Source organism: Carassius auratus, chromosome 43 (assembly GCF_003368295.1).
Source record: "Carassius auratus strain Wakin chromosome 43, ASM336829v1, whole genome shotgun sequence".
NCBI lineage: Eukaryota > Metazoa > Chordata > Actinopteri > Cypriniformes > Cyprinidae > Carassius > Carassius auratus.
The window spans coordinates 7,001,451-7,028,953 of NC_039285.1; the positions used below are offsets into that span (position 1 = coordinate 7,001,451).

The following is a 27,503-nucleotide window of genomic DNA, read 5'->3' on the forward strand; positions in this document are numbered from 1 at the left end:
AGTCTAACTGAACACTGAACAAGGTTTTCTTTTTTTATTCCAAAACGTCTAGGATGAAAGAAATAAGTGTAAAATATACAACAGAATTGCATTCACAAGGAACAAAAATCAGAACACAATGGGAAAAAATTACAGACAATTAAATTGTCATTCACAACCTGCAATGCAAATCTCTTGACGGGAAAAAGGTCTGTAAGCCTCAAAAACTGAAGGCATTGTGTATTAGTATAGTATCCCCAACATCATCAGACCGGTCTAAAACAGCATCGAAAACAAATTCACCTTGCACTGCAACAAAATCTTAAAACTGACAAGAGGACGTTTTCAACCTGACATAACTTAAAACTGAATCAAGACAATCTATTCAATCACAGGTCAACTTTGCTGGACACTATACCATAGAAGAAAGAGAAATGAAGATGAAATGGGAATAATCCAGGTGGACAAATCTTGAACAAAAGTGGGGTTTTGAATTGGTAAAAAGGTTAACTATGTTTGAATACATGGCTCTCACCATTAGCATGCAAGCATGCCGAGTTTAATATATCCTTATTAGCGCCTCAAATTTACCTTGAATTACACAGCAGGCTCATGTCCGTTAAAGAGCTTTTTTTTTTATACTTATGAGAAAAAAGCAAAAGAGGACACATTGCCTACACCCTGTAAACATTTCCTAATAAGCCACACTGACTGCTGCAAATGGCTATGGATAGCATATGCACAGCTCTAAAAATAAAGACGACAGGGGAACAAATAATGTGTTAACATGAACACAGTCAGCAGGGCCGGCACTTCCTCATCGCATTAGCATGAAACTTGGGAGGAATAAATGGCTGAAAAAATTAACTCAGATCACAGTTTACAAAATGTTTCAGTGACAAACCTGTCCATTCCTAACTTCAATTCCGTGTTTTACTGCAAAAGAAAATTTGCTTGGATATAAGCCACACACCCCAATGTGGCGCCCAACGTTGGGTCAGAGGACCCGATTACCAATATTTGATACGCAACAGTCTGATAAGGCACTTTCTTACTGTTCTTCCTTTATCAAAGGCCAAGACCAAAAAGTCCTTCTTAATGAAAAAAAGGGTTCTCAATCTAAATAAAATACAATCAACTAACCAGAACAGAGCAGAAAACAGGCATTTCTCCTCCACTTCCTCCAACACTTTCAAATATTTGGGTGATGCAATACAGAAAAACAATTTCACAGGGAAAGTTTTTTTCCCCCTGTGAAATTGTTTTTTAATAAGAGCCTTGTTGAATTTAGTGTAGTGTAATTCTGCCGAAAAAAAAAAGAAAATTCACAGCAGCAGCATATAAAATTAGAAAGAATACACAAACGCCTGCCCTCTAAAGACTTACAGATGTACTGCAAGTTACAGACTCAAGGTTCCTTTCGAAGAAATTCTAAATAACTATGTTGTTAGCATTCCTTGGTAATGTAATAAGCCCTGTTACATATTTTACAAGTCTCTGTTGATTGAAAAAACATGGTATCAACTGTGTGGGTACATTTTTTGCAGCTGTCCATAAGTTTCACTGTTTGAACTTTTCAAATCCCGACAGCATTAACAGTTGAGTCAGATAAGGATGAGTGGCCTATATACAACCTTTATCGATAACCAACAGGGCTAATATTCACGAGGTGACGATAATGTCTCAATGACTGCAGCGTTCAAAGAAATAAAAAGAGAAAAAAGCAGCGCAGCCAGGAAACCAGCCTTTCAGAAGAAATCTGGAGTGTTCATGTTATAGTTTTCATTCTCTTACGCTCTCCAGTCTTGTTCCTGATGTGTCAAGAATGAAAGCAAAAAAAAAAAAAAGTTGTGGTCTCCTGGCATTGAATGCATAATGAAAATAACTGAAGTCGCCTATATGTCCCATTCTGCATTCATGATGGTTCTGCATACAAACTAAGGATTTTCTTACATGCAGAAAAATCTGAAAGGAGGGACCGATAGGGAGAGATGAAGTCCAGAACTGCCAATATATCCTAAGTCCAAGCCTGGACTACAACTCCCAATAGTGCTTCTGAGAGAGCCAATAAGCTGCAGAGCACAGATAAAGCAAGTGAACAACAGGGTGGTATGAGGTCGTGACGGTCGTCTTTGAGACTGCAGAGTGATGACTGAGGGGTTGTGAAGGTGTCAGCTGCATCATCCGGAGGGGCTCTAGTGATTGACCAGGCCCTGCAGCATCATCATGAGGCGCCGTGCGCGCTTGCTCAGAGGGCTGTGGGCGTCCTGCTGCAGGAAGTGTAAGAGCTTCTGTCGTACCTGGGTCAGCACTGCAGACATGTGGTCTCTGGTGACTGGATCGCCATGGTCCAGGTTCATTACAGCATCTTCAAGATAACTACACAAGAATGATAGAAAGGGGTCAGGTTTGGGGGGGGGGGGGGGGGGGGGGTCTTTCTGCAATGACGCACATTCTAAAGTCTCTGTATATTCTGATGAAGCAGATTTTTCATATATGGAAAACATTTCATATTATTGCAGATATCTAAAAAGCATGACATTTAAACTATTTCCTTTCTGCAGCTTTTTATGTCACTAGTAAAAGGTTTGTGGGTAAGCTTCCATGAGCCTTCATGAGCAAAATTGACAGATTTCAAATTGCATACTTCAGAACAAGAGCCTTTTATATGAATGGGAAACCAAAAAAAAAAAAAAAAAAAACGCTTTCTCCAGGCATTTAGTTTCTTGACGTACATCTGTAAAACATATGCTAACGTCATCATATCCTTCATGAAATCATCTGCGTTATGAAGGAGCAAATGTTTTCTCTCACGTCGGACTAACTGGAGGCACAATTTACATCATTTATTTTATCAAAGTGTTTTTGCAGGAAGGCTAAGTTCCTTTAATCTCTCCTGTTACGATCACCAGTTTGCCTTGAAGCCAATTCTCATTAATATTAGAAGCACTTTGCACTGGGCCGGACCTCTAACAATGTATTAATATTAAATTCAAAAAGTGTAAGAGGTCCAAGGCTTTCAAAGTTGAATTTGCAGCAGTCATTACTTCAGTGTCACATGATCCTTCAGAAATCGTTCTAATATGCTCATTTTAAAAGACAAGGTGCTAACTGATGTTGAAAATAGCTGTGCTGATTAATATATTTAGGGGATCTGTGATCAATTTATTCAGGATGTTTTGATAAAAGTGTTACTATTTATGATAGAAATCTTTTGTTACATTGTAAATGTCTTTTAAACCTTTGGTTCATGAAAATATTAATTAAATATATATGAAAAAAAAAAAGAATGGTAGTGTATGCGGCCAGCACAAATCATTCATTCCAGTCGTCAAACACAAATCTGCTGTTTTTTTTGACAGCTGTGCTAATAGAACATGACTGTTATATCTTCAAGCTATTCTGGGCTAAAGCTTTTTTTGGTTTTCTCTCCAAGTCCATCAGGGATTATGAAATGCCACCTGTCTGAAAAACTATCTGGGAATTCTCTCCATCTGCCTTTTAAAATTAACAGACTGGTGTATGATACCACCAGAGACTTGAGCTTCATGTTGCACAGATGTCATCTTAATTACCTTACAAGCGATCATTAAGTTAAAGCTTCCGATTAAGAAGAAGAAGAAAAAAAAAGTAATACAATGACCTTAATATACACAGGACTTTGCAGTATAGTCCTGTCCAGATGGCTAAGCTTTCAAGCCTCATAGCAATTTGCTCTATTTTCACATGTGTAGGTCTTGTTCCAATATATTTAAGCCCACAGTGCTGTTATCTCAACTATAATCTACTGGCCCAGAGAGAGGTTACATTCCCGGAACACAGAAATCAATGTTCACATCTTGTATTCTGCTAACCTTTATTTGAGAAGATAAAAGGTGATGTTTTGCAGTTAAGGACCGCTCCCGGAAAAAATCAACCAATCAGAGCTGCGGTCCGTAACTTTGTTTGTGTTCAAAATGCAGAAAAATGTATATAATAAGCGAGTACACCATGAATCCATTTTCCAAACCGTGTTTTTAGCTTGTCCTGAATCACTAGGGTGCACCTATAATAAGTGTTTATATTGGGACTATTTTAGATTGCTTCGGGGATACCGCGGCGGAGTAACCCAGTACCTTTGTGATTCTTCATAGACATAAACAGAGAGAAGTAGATCCGGCTACAATGTTCTTCTGCAAGACGCAAGCAGTTCTGTTAGTTAACCGCTAGAGCGTCAAAAGTTCCCTACCGCAGCTTTAGTGTGAATATTAATTGGGTCATAACAGCATTCTTTGGTAATCTAATGGGAGCGTCTGAAATGTCTGAATGAAAGTTCAGGAATGTTTATGAATCAGGCACCATACAACACGTTTATTTTAATCAATAAGTTTGACCACAATGTTAATTAATATTCCCAAGCAAAACCTTCACTTTTCACTTCACCTCACCTCACCCTAACCCTACTTTATTCCTGTGATGGCGAAACTTTTTTACCTTTTTCTTTTTTTACTTTTTAATGGCAGATATTAATTCCGGTGCTAAAAATTGATCAAACCTAAAGCATAAAATAACATCCTTATGTCCGTGCAGAAAGAGGACAGGCTTACAGATGGTAATGGTTATGTACATATGGGCGAATGAAACGCTAGTATTTTAGAGCGCAGTTCAGAGATAGGACTGGCAGACAGAGCAGTTTATAGCAGTAAAGGGACTTGGCAGCACACAGGCAGAGCATTACTCTGTGATTCACGGGAGTTGGTCCCTTTCCCCACAGCAGAGAACTCTAATGCAGCCCTGACTGTAGAGCACCTTAATAACTGCAGCCCAATGCAGCACTGCCACAGAAGCGGATGTCCCATTCACCACAAGGTCATCCAAAGAGGAATTAAAGAGGAGAAAGGGATGATGTCTTGAGTCTTAAAGCATTAATATCATGTGATATGAAACTGCATTTTGCCCTTGATCACGTACAACATACAGAGGGCTATAAATAAATACTTAAGTGTTAAATCATTAATAGCACGGTGCTGTGCATGCTCTTGCATACTCATTTAAACTGAGAGGGGTGCTGAAAGAATAATTTCCATATAAAGGACACATGAGAAAAAAAAAAAAAAGTAGTATAGAACGTGACTATAGTGACTGAGGGATTTGAAGGGAACAAACCTGATCTTGAGTTCTGTGCGTGTGCTCAGGTTGGTGGAAAGCTGCTGGATGAGAGACAGAAGGACGGCCTGATGCAGTGGACAGGGCTGCTGGCCAAATACTTGCTGGGAGTCAATGGTCTCGCACACATACAGCACCAGATTCAAGTCTGCTGCGGATAAAGCCTGCAAGAAAAAGCACAGAGAGCAGTCTGTGAAAAAAACAGGTCTCAAATAGACAGACGATAGTAAAAGGACACATCTCATGTCATATCACCACTGGCAATAAAACAGTTTGGTTTCAATTTTCAGGACTAATTACAGTGATTCCCTACAACCACTAAATTGACACAAAAATGCAAATTGATGTAATAGATTAACAAGTTATAAATATGAAGAGTATACTTTAATAACAGTTACTGCAGGCTGACTGTCAGTACTTATGTTAAGACATATCCTTCCAAATGCTTAATTTGGCTATTAGTGAATTGCAATGCTTAACTTAAATCTCTACAGACCAATTCCCATAAATGCTATCCGTTACACAAAATGTAAACCATTGTCTGGTTATACAATGTTAATATAATACATTTATTTTGTGATTTTATAAGATTCTGATGTTTTACAATACACATAATAGTTATTGTGAGGAAAGACCAAAAAAAAAAAAAAAAAAAAAAAAAAAAAAAAAAGTGGAAAGATACATGTATTAGAACCGAACTGTCACATTACGGACCCCTAATCCAGAAGGGGATGCCTGCAGCAATGCAACGCTTTTTGATAACCACCCACCGCGAAATGTAGCTATGTGCTCATGTATCCTACCTCTCTCATTCGGCACAAATCCAAATATTCTATATTTGCGACGTAACGCATCTGAATGCTAAACTATTACTTAAGTAAATTATAGGTTTTTAATTCAGTCGCATTCCAACGGTGACACAAAGGCGGGTGTGCTGATGTTTGGTTCACTGTATTTTATTTTGATAAAGTACCAACTGCGCTATCAAGTTAGCAATACTGGAACTGATGTGTTTTGAGTGCGTGCACACTGGCGCGATCACTTCAACCATTTCCTTATACCAGCAGCTTCAACTTTAAACACTTATTGTCATAATAATGCATCACTGTATAAAAGGTCTGCTTTTATTTGTGTACACTCAATGAAAACAAAACATTGTGCTTTTGTAAAATAAAGAAAACAAAGGATGTCACTTTCTGCTATTTGAGTTACCTTTCTGTGAACAAATTAAGCGCGTCACAAAAATTAATTGAAACTCAGCATATATAGGCTACGTTACGTGTCTCACTGTTTTATTTGTACTACTGTCTGTTCCACATAAATGAAAAAATTCCAAGCATAGTAGATTTTTTTATTAATTTATTTCTCCTGTTGTACCAAAATTGTATCGAACAGTTACCCCCAAAGCGAAGTGCGTACTGAACCGTGACATCTGTGCACCATTACACCCCTAATTTATATACATTTGAATTATTAAATAATGTGGCTTAAAAGACCTATTGACCGAAGTTTATCTAATCAAAGCTCCCCTATTAACCATTTAAAGACCTAAAAACACGATAACAAAAGCATGATACAGGCTGACTTGAGAAATATGACATATATGTGTGTGTGTAGCCATCAGTAACTGACCTGTTGGAAGGCCTCATTGAGCTGGCCCTGCTGTAGTAACTGTAGTATGCTGGCCTGCTGGGCCTGGTAGTCCAGATGTGCAGAGGGTACAGGTGTTCCTGCGGCCGAGCGCATGGCCTGCATGATGCTGGAGGTGACAGCTGCCTGCTGCTCCTTCATGGCCAGACTCACCTCTCCCTTCACTATGCGCTGTACCTGCGTCAGGATTGAGTCCTGCAGACTGCAGAAAGGACAGACACCTTTAGTCTACACAAATTTTATTATAAGACAGGATACTTCCTGAAAAATTAAAAAACATTTGTTTGTAATTTATCAACGAAGATTCCATTGACAAAGAACATTGTATTGGTTTAGACTAAATTTTGAATGAACTGGAACTACCGCACTGTAATGTAAATCTCAATGTGAAAAAAAACAATACTTTGCTCCATTTTGGTTTCAAATGCCACAGTGATTTAATCCTGAATTTAATACTAGATACTCTATATTGCAATTGTGTGGGAGGGAAACAAACCAGCTTTATTGATAGAAATTAAACCCAGGATTAGGCTGGGTGCCACACCTGCCAATCAATTTGCAAAGTACTCAATGCAGAGCTCCAAAAAATGCTTTCTCTGCATGAACTCTTAAATCAATCGCTTCTTCTATTCATGAAATGAAGTTTTCCATAAGGAAAGACATACAAGAAGAGAAAGAACAAACGATTGATGCATTACTCCTTTCCTTATATTGATTTCTGACAAATAATGGATGAGCTTTGTGCTGGCCTTACTTTCCCACGATCATGTGGAGCTGACGCTGGACGTCAGAGCACACGCTGGCCGTCACAGTGGTGGCCAGCTGGTCTTGAGAACTCTGGAGCGTGTCCATCATCTGTTGCAGCTGACCAATCACGGGATCCCGTGCATCCTGGTCCTGCTGTTTCCTGTTCTTAATGTGTGTCTCCAGCTGTTGGATGTCTGTGGAAGAATGTGAAGTCATTAGATATTTAGTTACAGCAACATATTACAACACTGCTTAAAGCAAAAGAGTTTTATTAATTAGCCTGCATTACAGATGCATGATGTGCAAACAGGCTTTAGAGCATTCAACAATCTGCTAGATTCATTCATATGCTCCACTTATTTTTTCATTACCATAAACAAGCAAAACAAAGTCAGATGGGATCATTCTTACACTCGTGTGTTCCCTGTTTGAAGCTGTCATTGATTTGCTGAAACATGGACTGGCAGCCTCTCTCAAACACGGGCAGCACAATGCCCTGGAAGGTCTCTTTGTAGGCTGACTGGATGGGACCCTGCATGGCCTCAGCTGCAGCACGGCCGATAGCATCCGTAGTGTTCTGGGAATTAAAGAATAGGACAAAATTAGAAGAGTTATGAGTAATCCCCAGTTTGTGCCTGTTCTGTGTTCCACCACCAATTATAAAGTGCTACATTTGTGCATAGAAGTTGTTGCATTACTTTTGAACTGCTCAGAGAAACATTCTTTCCAGCCAGAAATGTTTTTAACTCAGCCTTTGTAAAAAATAATATCATAACATCATAAAGTGTTAATTCTCAAACTTTAAGCCACTGACCTTGGATTTAACAACTTTGGTGACATTTTCCTTCAATGTTCCTTCTACTGCGGTTAACTTGGCAGCAATGGTGCTGTTCAACTGGCTGGTCACAGGTTCTAGACTCTTCGATATTGCTGCATAACAAAACAAAATGTCACCTAAAGCTCCATATAAATCAATAGAAGTCTTTCAAAGTCACAAAACAAGAGCAGAAAGTTCCTTGTTGTATTGAATGCTACAAGAAAAAAGTACAGTTGAGCTCTTGTGTTCAGAACATCAGCACTCACTCTGTGGGACGGTCTTCTTCATTTCTTCACGCAAAACTTTGTCTAGCCGATTGCAGAGACTGTTGTTCAGTGTCTGGACAAGCTGCTGAACCAGCTGGTCCTGGAGCTGTTGGTTTCGGCTTTGTCCTTCAGCCAGAATCCGCTCCATTCTTCTCTCTGTGTCCCCGGTTAGTTAAAGTTAACAAAAAATTGTATGTGCCTGACCAATCCAAAATGATTATTCATTAGTGTTAGGGCTGGTTGATAAAATGATCGATAGAACAATAACGAGTTTGATAAATGTTCGATATAACTTTATTTTTCTATTAAGATATTTATTTTGTTAAGCAAAAAAAAAAAAACTGGAAAAGTGTAAATAATTGAACAAGTTGAAGTGTTTGTGATGTTATCTATAAACACTATTTTAAAACCACAATTAATGGTCTGGTTACTACAGGTTTCACTTAAGAGCAAAATCTGGCTTTAAACTCGAAAGAAACAAAGATTTGACATTTATCATGATAATCCTCAATATTGACCGATATAAACATTTTTATCTTTTTTTTTTTCCTCCATATCGCCCAGCCCTAATTAGTATTTGTTTATGCATATGAATAAACAATACCAAGCATTAGCGAACAATTACATTCACATCAGCTTTCTTGTCTTTTCCTGTTTTAATGGGCTATGAGTTTTTTCCTTTTTAAGTTGGGTGTGGTCATGATATCAAAATATTAAAATTACTCCGTCTATATAGCCTTGGCTGCATTGGCAGAAAGATTGATGTTGATGAAAGCCTATGGTTTCAAATTCTCTTAAAACAAAAAAAAGTGTAACATTAATAAACAAAATAATCAAAACTGATCTCACACAGTCAAAATAATGCTTAAGGTGACATCATGGATGCACTGTTTAGTTTTTCTTGTTAATTTGTGTTTGCTCTACTTCTCCTAGTTACAAGGCTCCCCCTAGAGGAAGGATACGTTCTTGCTCCTGCTGAGCCAACATGGCGTGCTCAATGTGAGCCATGATGGAGCTCTGAACAGCGTCCATGTGACAGGTGACTCTCTGCAGAAGGTCCAGCTGGTTCTGTCTCAGCTCAGCGATCTCCCTTTGCTGGCTCCGTAACATCTGTAGAAGCTCATCCTGCACCTCTGTGCTCATCTGAGGACACAACAGCACATTCATTCCTCACTTGTGAAGCTCGAAGACTCCAAAGTTTGCTTGAGTGATGTCAACACAGTTGTAAGAGTCACTGCAGTCACAGCAGAACATTCATACTACTGAGCTTGTTATGTTATTCATTGGTTTCCGTCTCCACTGCATTAATGTTTTAATTATATTATGAATCACGGTGACTGGATAGAAAACAAGCCTTCATGCATTTTTATTGGGTTTACGATACAAATGCTAAGAATTGCATTCAGATCATCATGCAGGGGATCAACAGACTTACCTGGTTCTCAATCTGTCGAGGCTGTGAGGACTCTCTGGGTAGGGAGAAAAACAAAGAAGATCTAATCAGTCACACAATCAGATTATATGGCTGAAGGGGCTCACCGCTCAATCTCATACTAAACAAAATAAACATTAATATCAGGAAGATTAACATAGCAAGGAGGCCAGTTCACTCACCCTTCATCCTTCTTGCTCTTCCTCTTGAGCTTAGGGGAGCTGCGCGGAGATGTTTTCCAGTCCTTTACGGGAAGTCTGTGAGAGGAGCGAGGGCCACAGTTCCCCGAGGAAGAGGCCAGACTGGCAACCTCATCATCATGATCACTGTCCATCAAAGTAAAAAGACAAAATATCAGCACAATTAACATTAAGGTATTGAAGACGGACACTACAGGTGTCTGAAACCCCCTTAGAGCAGGGGTCTCCGACCTTTTCTACATCATGGATATGTTATGTTTGGAAACTTTTCTTGTGGACCAGCTGAACACGGGGGTGGGGGGTTATTAGGCTATTATATAGTATTACAGTGGTTCAACACATTGTATACTGTTTTTCTATTTTATTCACAGATCAGATTTTTTACAGATAAGCAAGATTTCTTTTAAGCACAATAATATCGTGAAGCGTTTTTGACAAACTTACTTTGTGTGTACATATATGCAACTCAGTATTTCCGTGCTGTCTAAAACACCTCTCTATATGCTTGTGTGCACTTTGATTGTGTGCGAGGACAGCGCGCGAGTATCGAATTGAGCTCTCTTTTTTTTCTTATTCTTGTGCTTTAAAATTGGTTGAACGTGTAAATTGGCAAATTAATCTGCGAATCGTGTGCGTTGCCGAACATTATAGGGTCTTGTCTGTACGCATTACAGATCAACTGCGATCTGTTTAACTAATATGTGACAGATCAGAAAAGATCTTTAATTTACTTATTTAACATGAAATTGTCAAATTGCTACTCCATAATCAATCGCATACAAGGAAAACACTGAATAAGAATAATCATTAACACACAATAAATAAGTGTCATATCTATACACCATTTTCCCAGAACGTTCTTGCGACCCGATAGCAATTCTTTCACAGCCCAGTAGTAGGTTCGCGACCTGATGGTTGGGCCCTTAATTTGAATATTTACACAATTATCTTTGAGTATTTGAGTCATGCTCAGACTTGTTCAGACATGTTCAGATATGCAGATGCGAGGAAGGAGTAAACAAGTTTTCAATACATACACACAATTGCTTTTAAAAGTAGTTACTCTTATTCAGCAAGGATGTATTAAGCCTACCGATCCAAAGTAAATGTTGAGATTTTTATACTGTCTGCTGTTCTTCTGAATTTTATTTTCATAGAATTCTGAAAAATATCTGTCACTGTTTCCATAATGTGGATTATGCAGCACAATTGTTTTCAACATTGATAATAAGAAATGACTCAGAATGACTTGTGAAGGAGCACATGACACTGAAGACTGGAGTAATGGCTACTGAAAATTCAGTATTGCCATCACAGAAATAAATTAGATTTTTAACTATCAAAATAGATTATTTTAAATGGTAATAATCTCACAATATTATGTTTTACTGTATTTTGATCACATAAATGTAGCCTTGCTTACAATAAGAGCCATATAATACCAATAATGCCATCCCCAAACTTTTGAACAGTAGTGCAAGTTGCTTATATTTTTTTAACCTTCACATGTAAATAATGTAGCTAAAAATAGTAAAAGTAAAAAGTTATTTAAAAGTCTGTCAATCAACCATAAAAACAATGGTTTTAAATATGATTGACAATTAGGCCCAGATGCTAACTATACATTTCAAAATTGTATTTTTTTTAATTGTAGACAGCAGTAACTGTTTTCCTTAAGAAAATTTACCAGCCTTAAATAGATTTTATTGGACACGTCATCTTTTATTCCATTTAGCTTATTATAGTTTTGGTAGCTTTATTTGAACAATGTCTTTACACCACATGATAGAATTTGTATTAGAAATAAGAATTCCATCTTATGTTTAGTAACCACGACAATTTAAGTTCAGAACTCATTTAGAACACTGAATTTCTATTTGAAAAAACAAATAACGAGTCCTGACAGTTTTCTTCAGCAGCTGGCTCACATCAGTGATGTCAGCAAAGATCAGACTATCATTCGGACAAACCATGTGAAGTTGCAATTTCTAATTAAGTTACCAGACACCTGTTGAGACATGATTTTTTTTTTTTTTTTTTAGTTTTTATTTTAAATTGGCACAAATGTTAATTTGAACCCTGTTTTTAGGCCACATATCACATAATAAATCCATTAAACATCTTAAATTGGGATTTTAGTATTTTAGAGCTTCCTCAATAGGGTATAACATGGCAGGACAAGCCAATCAATGCAAAGATGGACAGCATAAATGGAGTAAATTCTTATTAAAAACAAGTATTAGTCATTTGACCTGAGCTACAGAAGTGGCACAGACATCTGCATTAGTTAGACGCCAGAATGTAAAGTGTACCTCTGCTCTGCACTTGCATCTTGACTGTCATTCTGAGTCAGGTGATAAGTGCGTCTGTGGTAGGGAGAGGAAATGTGTCTGTCCTTTATTTCCTCCCTAGAGCTGAAAGGAAACAGTCAAAACAAAGTTATCAAACCTGTTAGCCTTGTATCTTCAAATATTATCACGGTTTACTCAAAATTCATCATATCTTTGCACACCACACAGATCATAAAACTCCCAGAACATAAATCAATACTAAATGTTAATATTAACTAAACATATAAACAAAATCACAAACACACATAAAATGCCCACCAAGGATGCATATATTTGATCTTAAAAGCAGTAAAAAATATTAATAATAATATTGTGAAATATTATTACAATTTTAACCGTTTTTTGGAAAAAATATAAAGCAGCACTACAGTTTTCAATATGAAATTATAATAAGAAATGTTTCTTGAGCACCAAAATCAGAATGATTTCTGAGGTCCAGTGTTCCACTGAAGACTGAAATAATCACTTTGCCACCATAAAAATTAATTACATTTTAAAATATTTTACAATAAAAACTTATTTTGAATTGTAATAATATTTCATAAGATCACAAATGCAGCCTTGGCAAGCATAAGAGGCTTCTTTCGAAAACAAAAATCACAGTTATTCCAAACTTTTCATCAGTTGTGTACAAAAATGATGTAATGTATTAGAAGAAAAGCCATTCACCAGTCTCCCAAACCATTGTCTCTGAGGCTGTTGCGAGTTTCTCGTGTGATATCAGGTGCTGCGGGCCAGGTGTGGTTCACACTGCTGTCAGAACAGGATCCTCCAGCAGCTACCGCGTTCTCCTGTGACAGAGCCGTCTCCAGCAGTGAAGGTGTGTTATTGAGTCTCTGTTCTCCATCCACAGATGCTGCACCCAATTCGAGAGGCAGCAAACTGTGCTCAGCACTGCTCCGGGCTCTAGGAGACAACAGGTGGAGGACTGATGCGGCTGATGCCATGCTGTCAGAATGCAGGACAGGGTTTGAGTCAGCAGCGGCACTGGCCAGCCCCCTCTGCAGGGTCTCTGAGGCGATCTCGGGGATGTCCTGGGACATTGCCGTAGAAGCAGAGGAGATAACATCTGGAGAGCGAGCTCTGGTTGGAGAGGCCTGGGGGACAACCATGGGCTCTATGGCCTGGAGATCCAGGGAGAGAGGAGGGTTTGGGGGGGAAACCTGTGGAGGAGGAGATGGGAAATAAGGAAGGGGAAGTCTGTGTGAATAAGGAGAAGCTTCGCAAAGCAGAGAGGCCTCTCGCAGGAGGGATGGGGAGAGCATCAGTGGGGGAGAAAAACCCTAACCGGATGAGGATTTTAAATAGGAGTGAATGGAGGGATGCAATAATGAACAAAAGAATTGTTAAATCAGTCATTTGATTGAGTGATGAAATCTGATCTGATTGGATGCTGCCATGTAGAAATAATTCACGCACGCAATCGCTCTCACTAATGCATTCATATAAATTTATCTGTATCTGATTTAGAACGAGCTGAAATCTTTGAGAAATAAAATGACCAAAAGAAAAAAAAATGATAAAAATGAGCTGGATAGTCAATATGGAGATTTAATGAGTACTAATAAAGTACTAGTGTTTGTGTGTACTACTTTTAATTCAATGAGTACTAATAAAGTACGTGTGTGTGTGTGTATGTGTGTATATATATATATATATATATATATATATATATATATATATATATATATATATATATATATATATATATATATATATATATATATACACACACACACACACACGTACTTTATTAGTACTCATTAAATTAAAATTAGTACTTTTATTCAGCAAGTATGCATTAAATTGATCAGAAACAGTGTGTGTGTATATATATATATATATATATATATATATATATATATATATATATATATATATATACTTTTTTTTTTTTTTAAGTAACATCTTACTTTATATAAAAGTAACATTTTATAAAACTAAACAATGGCAGGGGCACTGGACATCAGTTTATCACTATATTTAGTTTGACATGTGCATAAGTACCTGAAGATTTTCCCCAAGGCCTGTGATGAGGATAGAGTTGGATCTTGGGCTGCCTGCGCTGGCACTCAGAGTCAAGCTGCTGTTGCCACATTCAACAGACATTTTAGGGCTCTGAGCCAGATCATCTCCACCTCTGGAAGAAAGAAAATTGAGCAATGCCTATGAGTGCACAAGATGAAATACACCCAGATGTGTATGTGTAATCACACACTGTGTAAGTCACACAATAGGATCCAAAAGTCTCAAAACGCTCACTCTTGAAAATCTGGAAAGTCTCAGGATTTTGAAACCAAACATTTATGGCATAAACATGAGCTAAATCCCCCACCTTGCACCGCTATCTGAGCTGCTCATGGCCGTGACTATGGTCAGGCTGCTTGCACTGCTGCCAGGAGAAGCAGGCATCTGAAAAAACAAGAGAGCAAAGATGAATAATCACCCTCACTGAAGGGATCTAATGATGAATCTGTAATATTAAAAGCTTACGGAGGTGCTGGGCGTCATGAAGGCATCTGGGGTCATGAGTTTGGGCAAGGCTGAAGGGGCTGGACTCATGAAGTCAGCTGGAGTTGGAAGAGCCAGAATCTTACTCAGGTCATTGTGTGATCCACTATCACCAGACTCCTTATCAGAGCTCATTGCCTCCACGTTCAGATCAGCCAGTGGGTCAGAAAAACCTGGGAAGGAAATGCATTATATATCATTTAAGCAGTTTAGCATTTAATTTTAAAATTATCAAGTATACCATTTTCTTTCTGAGCACAATTCATTCAGACTGTAACTTCTGGTAAAATAGATTTATTTTGCTATAGCAAGATAAGATTATACACTCCCAGACTAACCAAAGCCATCCTGGGACCCAGACTGAGGCATGAAGAGGGAGGATGAGGCCCCCTGATTGGGCTGGAACCAGATCTGCACATCCTGTAGTGATCTGTGGGCATAAGAAAATGTTTCAACACCACAGAACTGAATGCAAACTTCATGTCTTCATCATGAGCTTTATTTTTATCTGAATAACTTACTTTGTATGCACGCAGTAGAGTTTAATCTGGATTCCTGATTTGGACTCGGAGGGTCCCTGGTTTCCTTCTGTGAGAAGATATTAAAAAAGAAAAATATTAGAAATCATCAACGGAACGCATCTCAACTTACAGCAAGTCTCTAAACATTAGCATACACACAGCTACCATGAAAATATGGAAAGAAATTGACCTGTCGTCATGCTTTCGCTTTCCTCATCAGGTGGAAGGACCTCAGTGTGGCGCAGTCGGGTGCGGGCCACATCCTGTATGCCGAAGCTGAGCACAGGGTGTGTAAGCAGAAACTCTGAAACTGCAGTGAAGCTGGCACGGCCTTGTTCCTGATCCTGTAGTAGCTCCATGACGTACAACACCTACATATCGAACACACAACCCAGAATCAGTTACTCATAACCACCGTGTTATCGCTTGCTTGTTTTAAAAGCAACATTGACCTAAGCTCAAGAATCCTATTTAACAGGACATATGCTGGAGTTGGTCAAAGGACTGCGTTTGATTTGCTTTTATACTTCCTGTCTTTCTACGTGTCCCAAAGTCATTTCTGAAATTCCAAAAACCTCCTTAATGGTACGACAAAATGATTAGATTTCACATGCTGCCTGAAGAGGTTTAGTGTTAGGTTTGATGTCAATGATTTCAAATGACACTGGTTCTTGTAAAAAATACATGTGTATAAGATTTTAAGAGCTAAACCCACGGGAAAGTTTTTCAGGGAACAGCGACTTAAATTTCATTTGTGGAAATAAGCAACATTAATAGACAAAAAAAGTCATACAGGTTTGGAACGCAATGAGAGCGAGTAAACAAAACTAGGGCCCTATAATTTGTTTTGCAATGGACTAGTGTCTATGAAAATTAAACCACAAAAAGACTTCTACTTGATCTGTATGCCTCAGCGTTGTGTGACAGAGCAGCACAGTTTCATCGACTTCACACTCAAGCATGACTGATGGTGTCTTCAGCGTCTGCCATCTCGCCATTTGAACTTCTGCTGCTCTGAGAGTTGATTTAGCATTTTTGATTTTAAAAAAAATCTAGTAAAAATTACGAAAATGTAAAATTTAGGTTTTATGAAATAATTTGATTATTAATCCTTTTGGATTATCACATTTATTAAAACATTAAAGTGACCAAAAGTTTGGACTAGTGTTGCACGGTGCACCGATACTTCGTAAGTATCGGGATTCTCGGAAATGAAAAACGTCACGATTCCTAAATGTATTAGAATCGATAATTCAAAGAATGACTGCATTCCAGATTTGTAAGAGACGTATTTCATGTTGGCGTGTGCAACGCACGCTTCTAGTGCCTCCCTATGGACGCCTGTGTTTTTTCTCCTCACGAGATGTATCAGTTCATTCAGCTCGTTCACAAATGAGAAGATCTATCGATCTCGTTCAGCGAAGGGCGGATTCGTTCACTACATTCAACAAATCACATGCTCCGTCACATCTTGAGTAACGCTTTGAAAGGATGAAACAGTTCACAGAGCTGTTCACGAGCTGCGCATGCGCTGCTATAAGCGCCGTGCTCGCGCGCTGCTGTAGAGAGAAGAACTTCAGTGAATGAGAAATATGAGTCAGTGGATTACCTGAACGGGAACGATTCATTAACCTAAAAGATTCGTTCACGGACGCACCATCACTAGTGCAATTTCATATAGCCTATATTAAATATTTTGAATATTTATTTTAATATTTTATTAGGTTCTTTGATAAGGTTACAATACGAAGGTCTAAGTAGCTACGTATCTTCCGTGATGTCCCCGATTTCGCAGGTCGGGGTGGGTAAAGAAATTCTACTTTATTTGCGGGCTGGGGCGGGCCAAGTAATTTCATAAAAGCGGGACCCGCGGATTGGAAAAAAAACCAGACTAGGCTGCATGTGCGAGCACAAGTGATACTGTGGCCGCCGGTCCACGACTGGAAGAAAAAGATGACGGTCAAAAAAGCTTCACTGGCTGCACAACTGACAGAATGAGTTACGTCAGATATTGCTGCTAAATTTTATTTGCTTTTTTTTTTTTACTTGAATGCCATTGCTTAAATTGATATTATTTATCTTTTGACATTTAATCTTCTGAGTTCAGAAACATTGTTTATTATAAATCACTGTTCATATTTTTTTTCAAAGTTCAGAATCAAGATAAATTTATTACTCTTAATTTTCTTATGATAACTGAGATAATTCTGCTAATTTTATTCTTGCTTTACCTTGAATGTCATAGCAGTAATTTATTTTTTATATTTCATATTTTGTTCAAATGTTTAACATATATGCTGTTCATATGTAAATTTATTATTGTGTTATATGATTAAAATGTTGTCCCGATTTTAAAATAAAGCACAGCAATGATATTTGAGAGTGTATTTTCCCCTTTCAGTAAAAGTATCGAAAAAGTATCGAAATTCTTGACTAGGTATTGGTATCGAAACAATAATTTTGGTATCGTGACAACACTAGTTTGGACACACCTTCTCATTTCAAAGAGTTTTCTTTATTTTCATGACTGTGAAAATTGTAGAGTCACTGAAGGCATCAAGGGCTATTTGACCAAGAAGGAGAGTGATGGGGTGCTGCACCAGATGACCTGGCCTCCACAGTCACCGGACCTGAACCCAATCGAGATGGTTTAGGGGTGAGCTGGACCGCAGACAGAAGGCAAAAGGGCCAAGAAGAGCTAAGCATCTCTCGAGGAACTCCTTCAAGACTGTTGGAAGACCATTTCAGGTGACTACCTCTTGAAGCTCATCAAGAGAATGCCAAGAGTGTGCAAAGCAGTAATCAAAGCAAAAGGTGGCTACTTTGAAGAACCTAGAATATGACATATTTTCAGTTGTTTCACACTTTTTTGTTATGTATATAATTCCACATATAATTCCACATGTGTTAATTCATAGTTTTGATGCCTTCAGTGTGACTCAACAAGTTTCATAGTCATGAAAATAAAGAAAACTCTTTGAATGAGAAGGTGTGTCCAAACTTTTGGTCTGTACTGTATACACACACACACACACACACATGAAATATAAAATAATGATGAGTCTGACCTTCCTCTGAACATCACTGAGAATGAGAAATTCTGCAGACAGGTCCAAACTGGCCTTCAGGCTGGGTAGCACACTGCTGTTGAATGGATCTGGAGAGAACCTGAAAACACAAATTAAAAGTTCTTCTAAAATTCACTACATTATCCACAGAGGAGAAAGTTTTATGCTCAGACTTTAACACCCCCAAATAACTGAACATAGTAATGGAAATATAGAACAATTAAGAAAGGAACAGACCTGATGGTTTGTAAGCACGTCCATGACACTGTGCACCACATCTTCAGTTCCTGGTTCTGATCAGCTCCAGTGATCAGGAAGCGCCAGAAAGGAACTCTTCAGAAGAAAATGAATGGTTAAGTTTAATGTACAGCGTGTGTCTAAGACGAAATTTCACTGTAAAGCCCGGAATCAGATTCCCTAATGACTTAAAATGCTGACACAAATGTTGAATTTGGATCACTGAAGACTAGGGCTGTCACTTTTGTGAACAAATCATTTTCGATTTTTAAGACATAAGTGTTCATTGAATCGATTGTAAAATCGATTTTCCATATCTAAAAAAAAAAAAAGTTTCCTTTTTCAACGTCAAATAATGGAGGAACATAAAGAGTCAGCAATATTTCTTATTTACTGGCATGACGTTTCATGCAGAATGACAAACAGCAACAGGAGTGCAACATTCTCGAAACAATATATATATAGAGGGGACGGCTGCCATAACAAAAGAAAAACATCACTGCAGGCTTCAAACCGGCTGCATTTATGATTTAGGCAATTCAAAAATCTCCAAGATTATTTTAAATAATGATTCAATCCATTTCAAACAACTGTTCAAAATAATGAAACTTTAAAAGGTCCCGTTCTTCGTGATTCCATGTTTTTAACTTTAGTTAGTGTGAAAAGTTGTTGTTAGAGTATAAATAATATCTGTAAAATTCTTAAGCTCAAAGTTCAATGCCAAGCGAGATATTTAATTTAACGGAATTCACCTACAACGAATGACCCATTTGGACTACAGCCCTCTAGTTCCTACAGTAACGATGTCACTAAAACAGTTTTTCAACATTTCTCACATTATCAGTTTATTTGCTATAGTTTAGAAAATGGTAAGAACTCAGAGTTAAACTGTCAGAAAAAATTCATCTTGATAATTTCAGATAACTTTGTAATCCATTACATATCTTTCTATCAAACAAAACTTCATACAACAGTCAATACTTTGTTGGCCAATTACAAAGCAATGATTAATTGTGTTCAGCAATTCTGCAAAGGACAGTTCAGTTCAGTGTTACTGTCTGTGAGACGGCTCTCTCTCCACATCTGTCAACTGTCCTAAGCATCTTTTTAGACTGGCTTCAGTCAGACAGTTGAGATCGACTAGTAAAGGGGATATTTTTTCCTATTGAAAGCGCGATCTGACATCATAGCTCGCTATCAGCAGTTATTTTATCTATGTACGTAACATTTCTTATAGATTATTGCTTGGTGTAAGATAAAGATAAATTAGCACAGTACCAGTACGAGTGAATGCGTGTGTGAATTAATCATACCGTCTCTATATTATTTTGAATCTGTGGGTTGTAAATAGCCTTTACAAAATAGAAAAATATGCTATAATAAGTTTTGAGATTCTAAGCTACTTTAGTAATAAATAACAGGACAGCACTGACAACTAGTTTTTGCGTTCCTCTGTGCGCGCAATCTTCATAGCTACTGTTTATATGAGTGTTTGTGCCACAATGCAGCTGCGCGAACATGGTAGCTCCATATAATAATACACATCCGATCGTCTAATCGCTTGAATGTCCAAACCATATAACAAAATACAACTGACAAAGTTTAGACGCAAGGCTCACCGCTCGTGCGCCATCAGTATGTGTTGAACCGGCGTTCACCTCTGTAGTTTTGCTTTTATGCCACTGACTGGAGAGCAGAGTCATGTGGCTTACACACGTGGTAGTATGTTTTTATAGGGAAGTATTAACAGGATTTAAAAAACGAAATAACCGACATGGGAAAATTAAGTCGGTTAGAGGTTCTGAATTTCGGTTTCGATTACTTTTCGATTAATCCTCCAGCCCTAAGTGTCTTCGATTATTTAAGTTGGTGCGTTTAACAGTTTCTGTAACTTATTACACAAAGGGCAAAGCGGTTTAGCTTTGTTAACTAGATGGTACGGCTGTGCAAAAAAAAAATCGAATGTGATTTTCATGTGCATCTCATCAGTAAAAATGCTGATTATAAGTACATCTCCAGCACGTTCGTTCTTTTACTGTCTGTAGTTCAGATCAAGATTGCCAGGTTTTCAAAACAAATCCTGCCCACTTGCTTTACAAAACTAGTCCAAAACTAGCCCAATCGCATTTCCAGGAGGGCAGCACACGCTAAGCTGGTGTCGAATCACAACACAGGAACCGCTGGCCCAATCAGAACTCGTTACGTATTTCTGAAGGAGGGACTTTATAGAACAAGGAAGTCATCAGCCCGTTTTTATGACAATGAAAACAGCAGTATACAGATAGGTGAACTGTGTGAAAAATACTGTGGGTTTTTTTTTTACACGCGAAACATGAACATGTTATATTGCACACTGTAAACACAATCAAAGCTTCAAAAAAAGCACGAAAAATGGGACCTTTAAATGGACTTGAGAACAGGACATGTGTGTTTTTTTTATTGAACGTAACACTTAGGCTAGGTGGCACTAGGCAGGCATTATAAAATGCGAAAAAAGGCAATCCATTACAAATTTATTAGACAGGAAAACAAGTCGATCAACATTTTCAAGGTCCAGAGCAGAGCGTTTTTTATTCACTATATGTCCAGCTGTTGAGAAGATGCGCTCCGACCACACTGATGTCCCAGGGACACTCAGGAACAGCTGCGCAAGGTGGGGGTTACTGCCAATTTTCCAACACAAAAGCCGGTCGCTGTCAGCTTTTCATAACTCAGAATCTCCTGTAACTAGATGTGTGAATGAGGCGAATTCGCCTCTACCGTGCCGCGAGACCTCGAGACGCGCGTAAAAGCATCTTTAAATTGACTTAACATTGAAATAATTTGCGCCAGATGCTCTATTGGCGTTTGGTGTGAACGAAGCATAAGATTTTGCTTTCGACGTCACTCGGTCTAATAGGTGCGTTAAATTGCTGCACTTTTGGAATTCTTTATTTTCTTTTTCTGCTTGTTTGTGAGTTTTGTTACATCTATATTTTTTATTTGTTTAATTCTTTAAAAATTAATAGTGTACATATTTGGCTAAAATCGATTCCCTATTTTCATTTTGGAAACTTTTTTTTGGTTGGTCCGATCGATTGCGCAACCGATTTTCGAACTAAAAGTGACAGCCCTACAGAAACTTCATACTAACTCTGGGTCTTGCTTCTTGTGGTTGTCACAAAAGAGCAGGCAGGAAAGAGGCCGTCCGTTTTGTGGCTGCCATTCATGCAGGCATCTGCAAAAGTAACAAGATTACTTACATTTTTCACAAGGTTATCAATTTAATTATAGGTCAGCTTTAGTATAATAAATAATGAAAAAAAGGATCAAACTATTACTGTAATATTGCTAATAATGATTAACAGTATAACTGATTATTGATTATATATGAAAGACATTAAATACCACAACACCACATTTTTTCCTTGACAACTAAAACAATAAATGTTTAAACTACTTAAAAAAATAAATAAATTGAAAGCTACATGCCACTGATGTGTTAATATTTATACACTACCGTTTGGTTGGTTCGTTGGTAAGATTTTGTGTTTTTGAAATCAGTCTCTTATGCTCATCATAGCTGCATTTACTTCATGAAAACAGTAATAAAAACAGTAACAGTGAAATATGTTAATGAAATGATCATTTAAATGAGCAATTGATTCCTGTGATGGCAAGCATGATTTTTTTTTAGCAGCCATTACTCCAGACATCACCTGATCCTTCAGAAATCATTTCAATATGTTAACTTGGTTCTCAAAAACATTTCAGATCTATTATTATCAGAATTTCTTCTCATTATATTATCAATGTTGAAAATGTTGTGCTTCTTGATATTTTTGTGGAAAAAATTAACAATTTTTACAGATTATTTATGAACAGAAAGTTCAGAGAGAGATTATCTGCAACATTACAAATGCCTTTAATGTCACTTTTCATCACAAGAATGCATCCTTGCTGAACAAAAAAAAAAAAAAGATTAATTTCTTTCTTTTAAAAATAAAACCTTACTGATCTCAAATTTTCAACATATGAGTGTGTTCAATTTCATAATGTCTCATACATGTACCTGGGCTGGTCCTGTCCTTCAATGTAGATTTGCCAAAACTTTACATATCCATCATGACTGGCTGTGGCCAAGACAGTGCCATCAGGGGACAGTGCTCCCTCACTAATGCGCTGCAGAAATAGAAATAACTCACTTATGTGCTACTGTAATTACATTAAATCTAATTTCTTAATCAGTTAATATAACACTGCAGACACAGCATTAATCTAAGACAGCAGGACTTACTGCTGTGTGTCCTCTAATGGTAATGAAACCCTCTTTCAGGTCAGTGGCATCCACAGGCCACGAGGTGTTATTGGATCGGAGGATGTCAAGGTCCCAAACCTCAGCCTACAAGTACAAGAAGAAAAATCCCGTTAGGGGAGTAATAGTGTTAAAAACATTTGAAATCTAATAATATGAGGACATTTTGGAAAGAAAGTGATAAAACTGTCAGACTCCAGAGAAAACTCACTCTGTCTTCATGAAGGAGTGCCAATGTCTGACACGCATCCTCTGGGCTCTCATCATTGTCCTCCGGGATGAAGGGACACCAGATGAGTCTGCGGTTGGAATTTAGTGGAGTGTCCTCAGGCCTTCGGATGTGAACAAACACTTCATCTCTAAGAAACATTAGTGTTAAGGAGAAATATCACAGTTCACCTGCTCATTGGCATTATACATGTAGATCAAGACTTTATGTATAGACATTTTTTTATCTAAAAATTACAATTTGGCATTTAAAAAACAAAAAAACACTGAATTAGTAGTCTAATTATCCTTCTGCTCCTGATTATTTAGTAACGAAATGTGAAAAATCTTTAGCATTATTTGTGTCCGATCTACAGGGGATACTGTATTTTGCTGTTGTGGCTTGTGAGCTGCCAAATGAACAAGTTTCCAGCCTCATCCACGCAGCCCAACAGGGTGGAGTCCAAGTGGGCAAAAGCAAGGTCTGTGACTGCACCTGTGAAGCCCTTCAGCAGCGAACGCTCCGTTGATCCCAGCCGCAGCACTCGGATCATAGAATGATTGTTTGCACCTGTGAGTGAAAAACAATTACGAACTATTCAGCTGAATCCAATTAACATTTTAATCAATGGACTGAGCTTAGTGAGCCATGGACAGCGCCACTGGCAAACTGACCTCTGATGGCATAAGCCAAGTAAGAGTTGGACACAGCTATTAAATTGCCATAGTAGTATTTGTGCTCCCAGTCATATTTGGCCACTGGCTGAATTTTAACCTGTAAGAAAAAAAGTCATGAGTAAAAGATTTATTTTAGAGAATAAAAACTAATTCCAGAGTTTCCACTCATTTTGACCTATACCAATAATTTTCCCAATAGTTCGTTTTAAAAAATCATTATATAGAGATACATAGAGACTAGCATTTTCCATGGTTTTCATGATTTAATTTCAAGTTACTTTTCCAGAACTTGAAATACAAAATTTAAATTCCATTATTTTTCTAGGTTTTCCATGACAGTGAAAGCCTGAACTGTTAATAATGAACACTTTGGCCCAAGTTCATTAATTTACACACCTTGTTGCTGCCTCGAGCCTTACTGTCAATACTAGAGTCACGACTGGACACAATTTCCACATTGTTTGCTCTGATGGGGACACAGGTGGACCCATCGTCTCCTGAAAGACAGCTGGTACAAAAAAAAAAAAACATTCATTAACTGACAATAAAGAGGTCTAATTTTATTTATACATATACCTATTAATAAGAAATGTTTATTGTGCACCAAATCAGCATTACAGAATGATTTCTGAAGGATCATCACAGAAATAAATGTTAGAATACAGTCATTGCCAAAAGTTTTGGCAGTGACATAAATTTTGTGTTTTGCAAAGTTTGCTGCTTCAGTATTTGTGGATTATCTTCCACATGTTTCTGTGTATACGGAATCAATCAGTAAAACAATCATAAGCATGCCATAAGTTTTAATGGGAAAAAATATGCGTCAATGTTTACAGGGTTGACCCTTGTTCTTCATAACCTCTGCAGTTCACTCTGGCCTGTTGTATATTAGCTTCTGGGCCAAATCCTGACTGATGGCCATCCATTCTAGCATTGTTTGAATTGTAGGAAGAAGTCACTCTTTCGGGACGTCTCGATACCGTTCTTTATTCATTGCAGTGTTTTCAGGCAGAATTATGAGAGAGCCCACTCTCTTGGTTAAAAAGCAACCCCACGCATGGATGCTCTCAGGATCTCTCACTTTTGGCATGTCTAAGGACTCATGGTAGCGTTCACCTTTTCTTCTCCAAACAATCGATTTTTCAGATGTCCCAAACAGTCATCAGAGAAAATAACTTTGCACCAGTCTTCTGCTGTCCAATCCTTATACTTCCTGCAGAATTTCAGTCTGTCTTTGATGTTTTTACTTGGAGAGAAGTGGCTTCTTTGCTGCATTTCTTGACACCAGGCCGTTGTCCAAAAGTCTTGGCCTCACTGTGGATGCAGATGCGCTCAGAGAGCTATGCACTGCTGGAGACACGATTCCGTAGCTGACTGAAGGACTTTTTCCAAAGTATTCAGCCAAGTATGGTGACCCACACTCAGAATTCATGCTCTGTATTTAACCCATCCAAAGTGCACACACACAGCAGTGAACACACACCCAGAGCAGTGGGCAGCCATTTATGCTGCAGCACCCGGGGAGCAGTTGGGGGTTCGGTGCCTTGCTCAAGGAAACATAAGTCGTTGTATTGCCAGCCCGAGACTCGAACCCACAACCCTAGGGTTAGGAGTTAAACTCTTTAACCACTGGGCCATGACTTTCCAATACAAGCAATCAGTCTGCTCTTACAAATCTAATTAGTATGAGAGTGAAATTCCCTGACTAGTACTTATTCACACTTTCATATGTGCTGCTGATATGTTTAGTCAGTAAATGTTAGCTAATCATTTTCTGTCAGGATCACAAAACAGTGAAATGTGTGTTTTTGTGAAAATGTCATTTTGTGGCCAATGCCGCTTTTAGGAATTATTTAAAATGCATCTGATCACGCTACACAATAATCTAGAAACACTGTGAATGAACGCCACAACAGCTTAAGCAGCAAACTTTGCAAAACATAAAATGTATGTCACTGTCAAAACTTTTGGCCATGACTGTGTATATTAAAATAGAAAAAAATCTTAAAATTGTAATAATTGTTCCAAATTGTAAGGTTTTTACTGTATCTTCAATCCAATAAACACAGGCTTGGTGATCCTAAGAGATCCTAAAAATTTAACAGATCCCAAACCTTTGAATGGTAGTGTAAATATTATAAAGCAAAATATTTAAATCTAGTATATAAAAAATTACAGTTCATGAAAAGTTAATGACAACATTATAACATTAATGGTTTGTTAAATAATGCATTTAACTTTATATACAGGGTTAATGAAAGCAAAACATACATAGTCTGCGTGTCCTGTCCATTAAGTTTGTCTGAGTTGTGAGTAGTTGGCTCCATCAGTCCTGCTCCAATAAGATCTGCTCCAAGAACACCATTCATCTCTCCATTGAAAGATGGTTTTCTCTGGCTTTCTACCAATGATGACTCTGTGGAAGTATATGACTGATAAATCAAGCTGTACAATTGCAGTAGTGCAATCTCTGATTATTGGTGATGTGCATCACCATCTATGGCTGACTAACATTTTCCCCCTCATTAGTAAATAATTTTTTTATATTTTCTTTAGTAACAAATAAATTAATCGTAGTGTGTAACACGTTGTTTATGCATCGTTGTAACGTTAACGACGAACAAAAAGTTGAATAGGTTTTTTTGAAACCGTCCTTTTGAATTGACTTCTTCGACTAGAAAGCTATAATGTCACGGCTATCAAGTCACTGCATTGTGAACAATATGAAATGCATTAAACTTTTAAATATTTATTTTCATGTCGCAATTAATACTATTTCTGTCTGAGCAAAGCTGATGCTGCGCCAGCAGGAGTTTAGCCCTAACATGCTACATTGTCACACCTTTTATTCAATCAAATTAATGCACAAAAAATAATGTTTGTCACTTATAAATTGTAGTTAGCGCTGTCCCGCGTTTTTTAACGACTACGGTCAGGCGGCTGCCACTGAAATCAGGCGCTGCGCAGCATCATCGCTCCGCGGCCTAGCTGCTCCCTTTCCCGGGAACTTACCGGCCGAATTACCGGGACGATCCAGTTTTAAGATGTCCCGAAGGTGCTGGGTCGCGCCTTCTATGTCCATGTTGGAACTGGTATCCATAAAATAGGGAAGGGGGAATTAAATCACTGCAAAATCTCAAATTCTCAATAGTTTAATTTTTTGTCTGTCTCTCATAAACGCTTGCAACCGTCCGTCAACTTCCGTTGAACGTTCCCTGCAATTTCATTCCGCCGCCTCTGCTGGCAGGATTTCTTCGGTTCCGGGGAGATTCACCTAACTTGAATACAAATTTTAAGCTAATCTTATTTTACAGATCACCAATTCATATTTATGTTTTACTGGCGTGTTATTATCAATATTAAACGTATTATGATAATTTTTTGTTTGTTTGTTTTCAGA

General features: G+C 37.9%; 1 protein-coding gene across 2 annotated transcripts; it reads right to left on the reverse strand.

The window, feature by feature from the left end:
• Positions 1-8: 8 nt before the first annotated feature.
• On the reverse strand, positions 9-27,333 carry LOC113061583 (enhancer of mRNA-decapping protein 4). Of its 2 annotated transcripts, XM_026230804.1 has the most exons (30): positions 27,116-27,333; positions 26,375-26,519; positions 24,500-24,611; positions 24,101-24,200; positions 23,810-23,996; positions 23,430-23,577; positions 23,201-23,305; positions 22,976-23,085; positions 22,424-22,495; positions 22,058-22,141; positions 18,925-19,020; positions 18,688-18,787; positions 15,810-15,990; positions 15,620-15,686; positions 15,437-15,528; positions 15,081-15,271; positions 14,923-14,999; positions 14,595-14,727; positions 13,257-13,750; positions 12,549-12,650; positions 10,219-10,362; positions 10,040-10,073; positions 9,567-9,747; positions 8,605-8,760; positions 8,336-8,451; positions 7,933-8,098; positions 7,529-7,715; positions 6,757-6,976; positions 5,125-5,288; positions 9-2,358 (listed from the first exon to the last, which is right to left on the reverse strand). In XM_026230804.1, the coding sequence occupies exons 1-30, from the start codon at positions 27,201-27,203 to the stop codon at positions 2,175-2,177; spliced, it is 4,236 nt and encodes a 1,411-aa protein (XP_026086589.1). In that variant the 5' UTR covers positions 27,204-27,333; the 3' UTR covers positions 9-2,174. The 2 variants fall into 2 exon arrangements, with proteins under 2 accessions (XP_026086589.1, XP_026086591.1); XM_026230806.1 differs by lacking the exon at positions 22,424-22,495 and having other exon boundaries at positions 2,175-2,358.
• Between the last annotated feature and the right edge of the window lie 170 nt (positions 27,334-27,503).

Bases quoted from the DNA above. Each gene is read 5' to 3' on its own strand.
- LOC113061583 (XM_026230804.1), bottom strand. From the start codon at position 27,203: ATGGATACCAGTTCCAACATGGACATAGAAGGCGCGACCCAGCACCTT. The intron at 26,520-27,115 runs GTAAGTTCCCGG...ATACTTCCACAG, and splicing joins TCGTCCCGGTAATTCGGCCG to AGTCATCATTGGTAGAAAGC. The intron at 8,761-9,566 runs GTATCCTTCCTC...CCGGGGACACAG, and splicing joins GGCTCAGCAGGAGCAAGAAC to AGAGAAGAATGGAGCGGATT.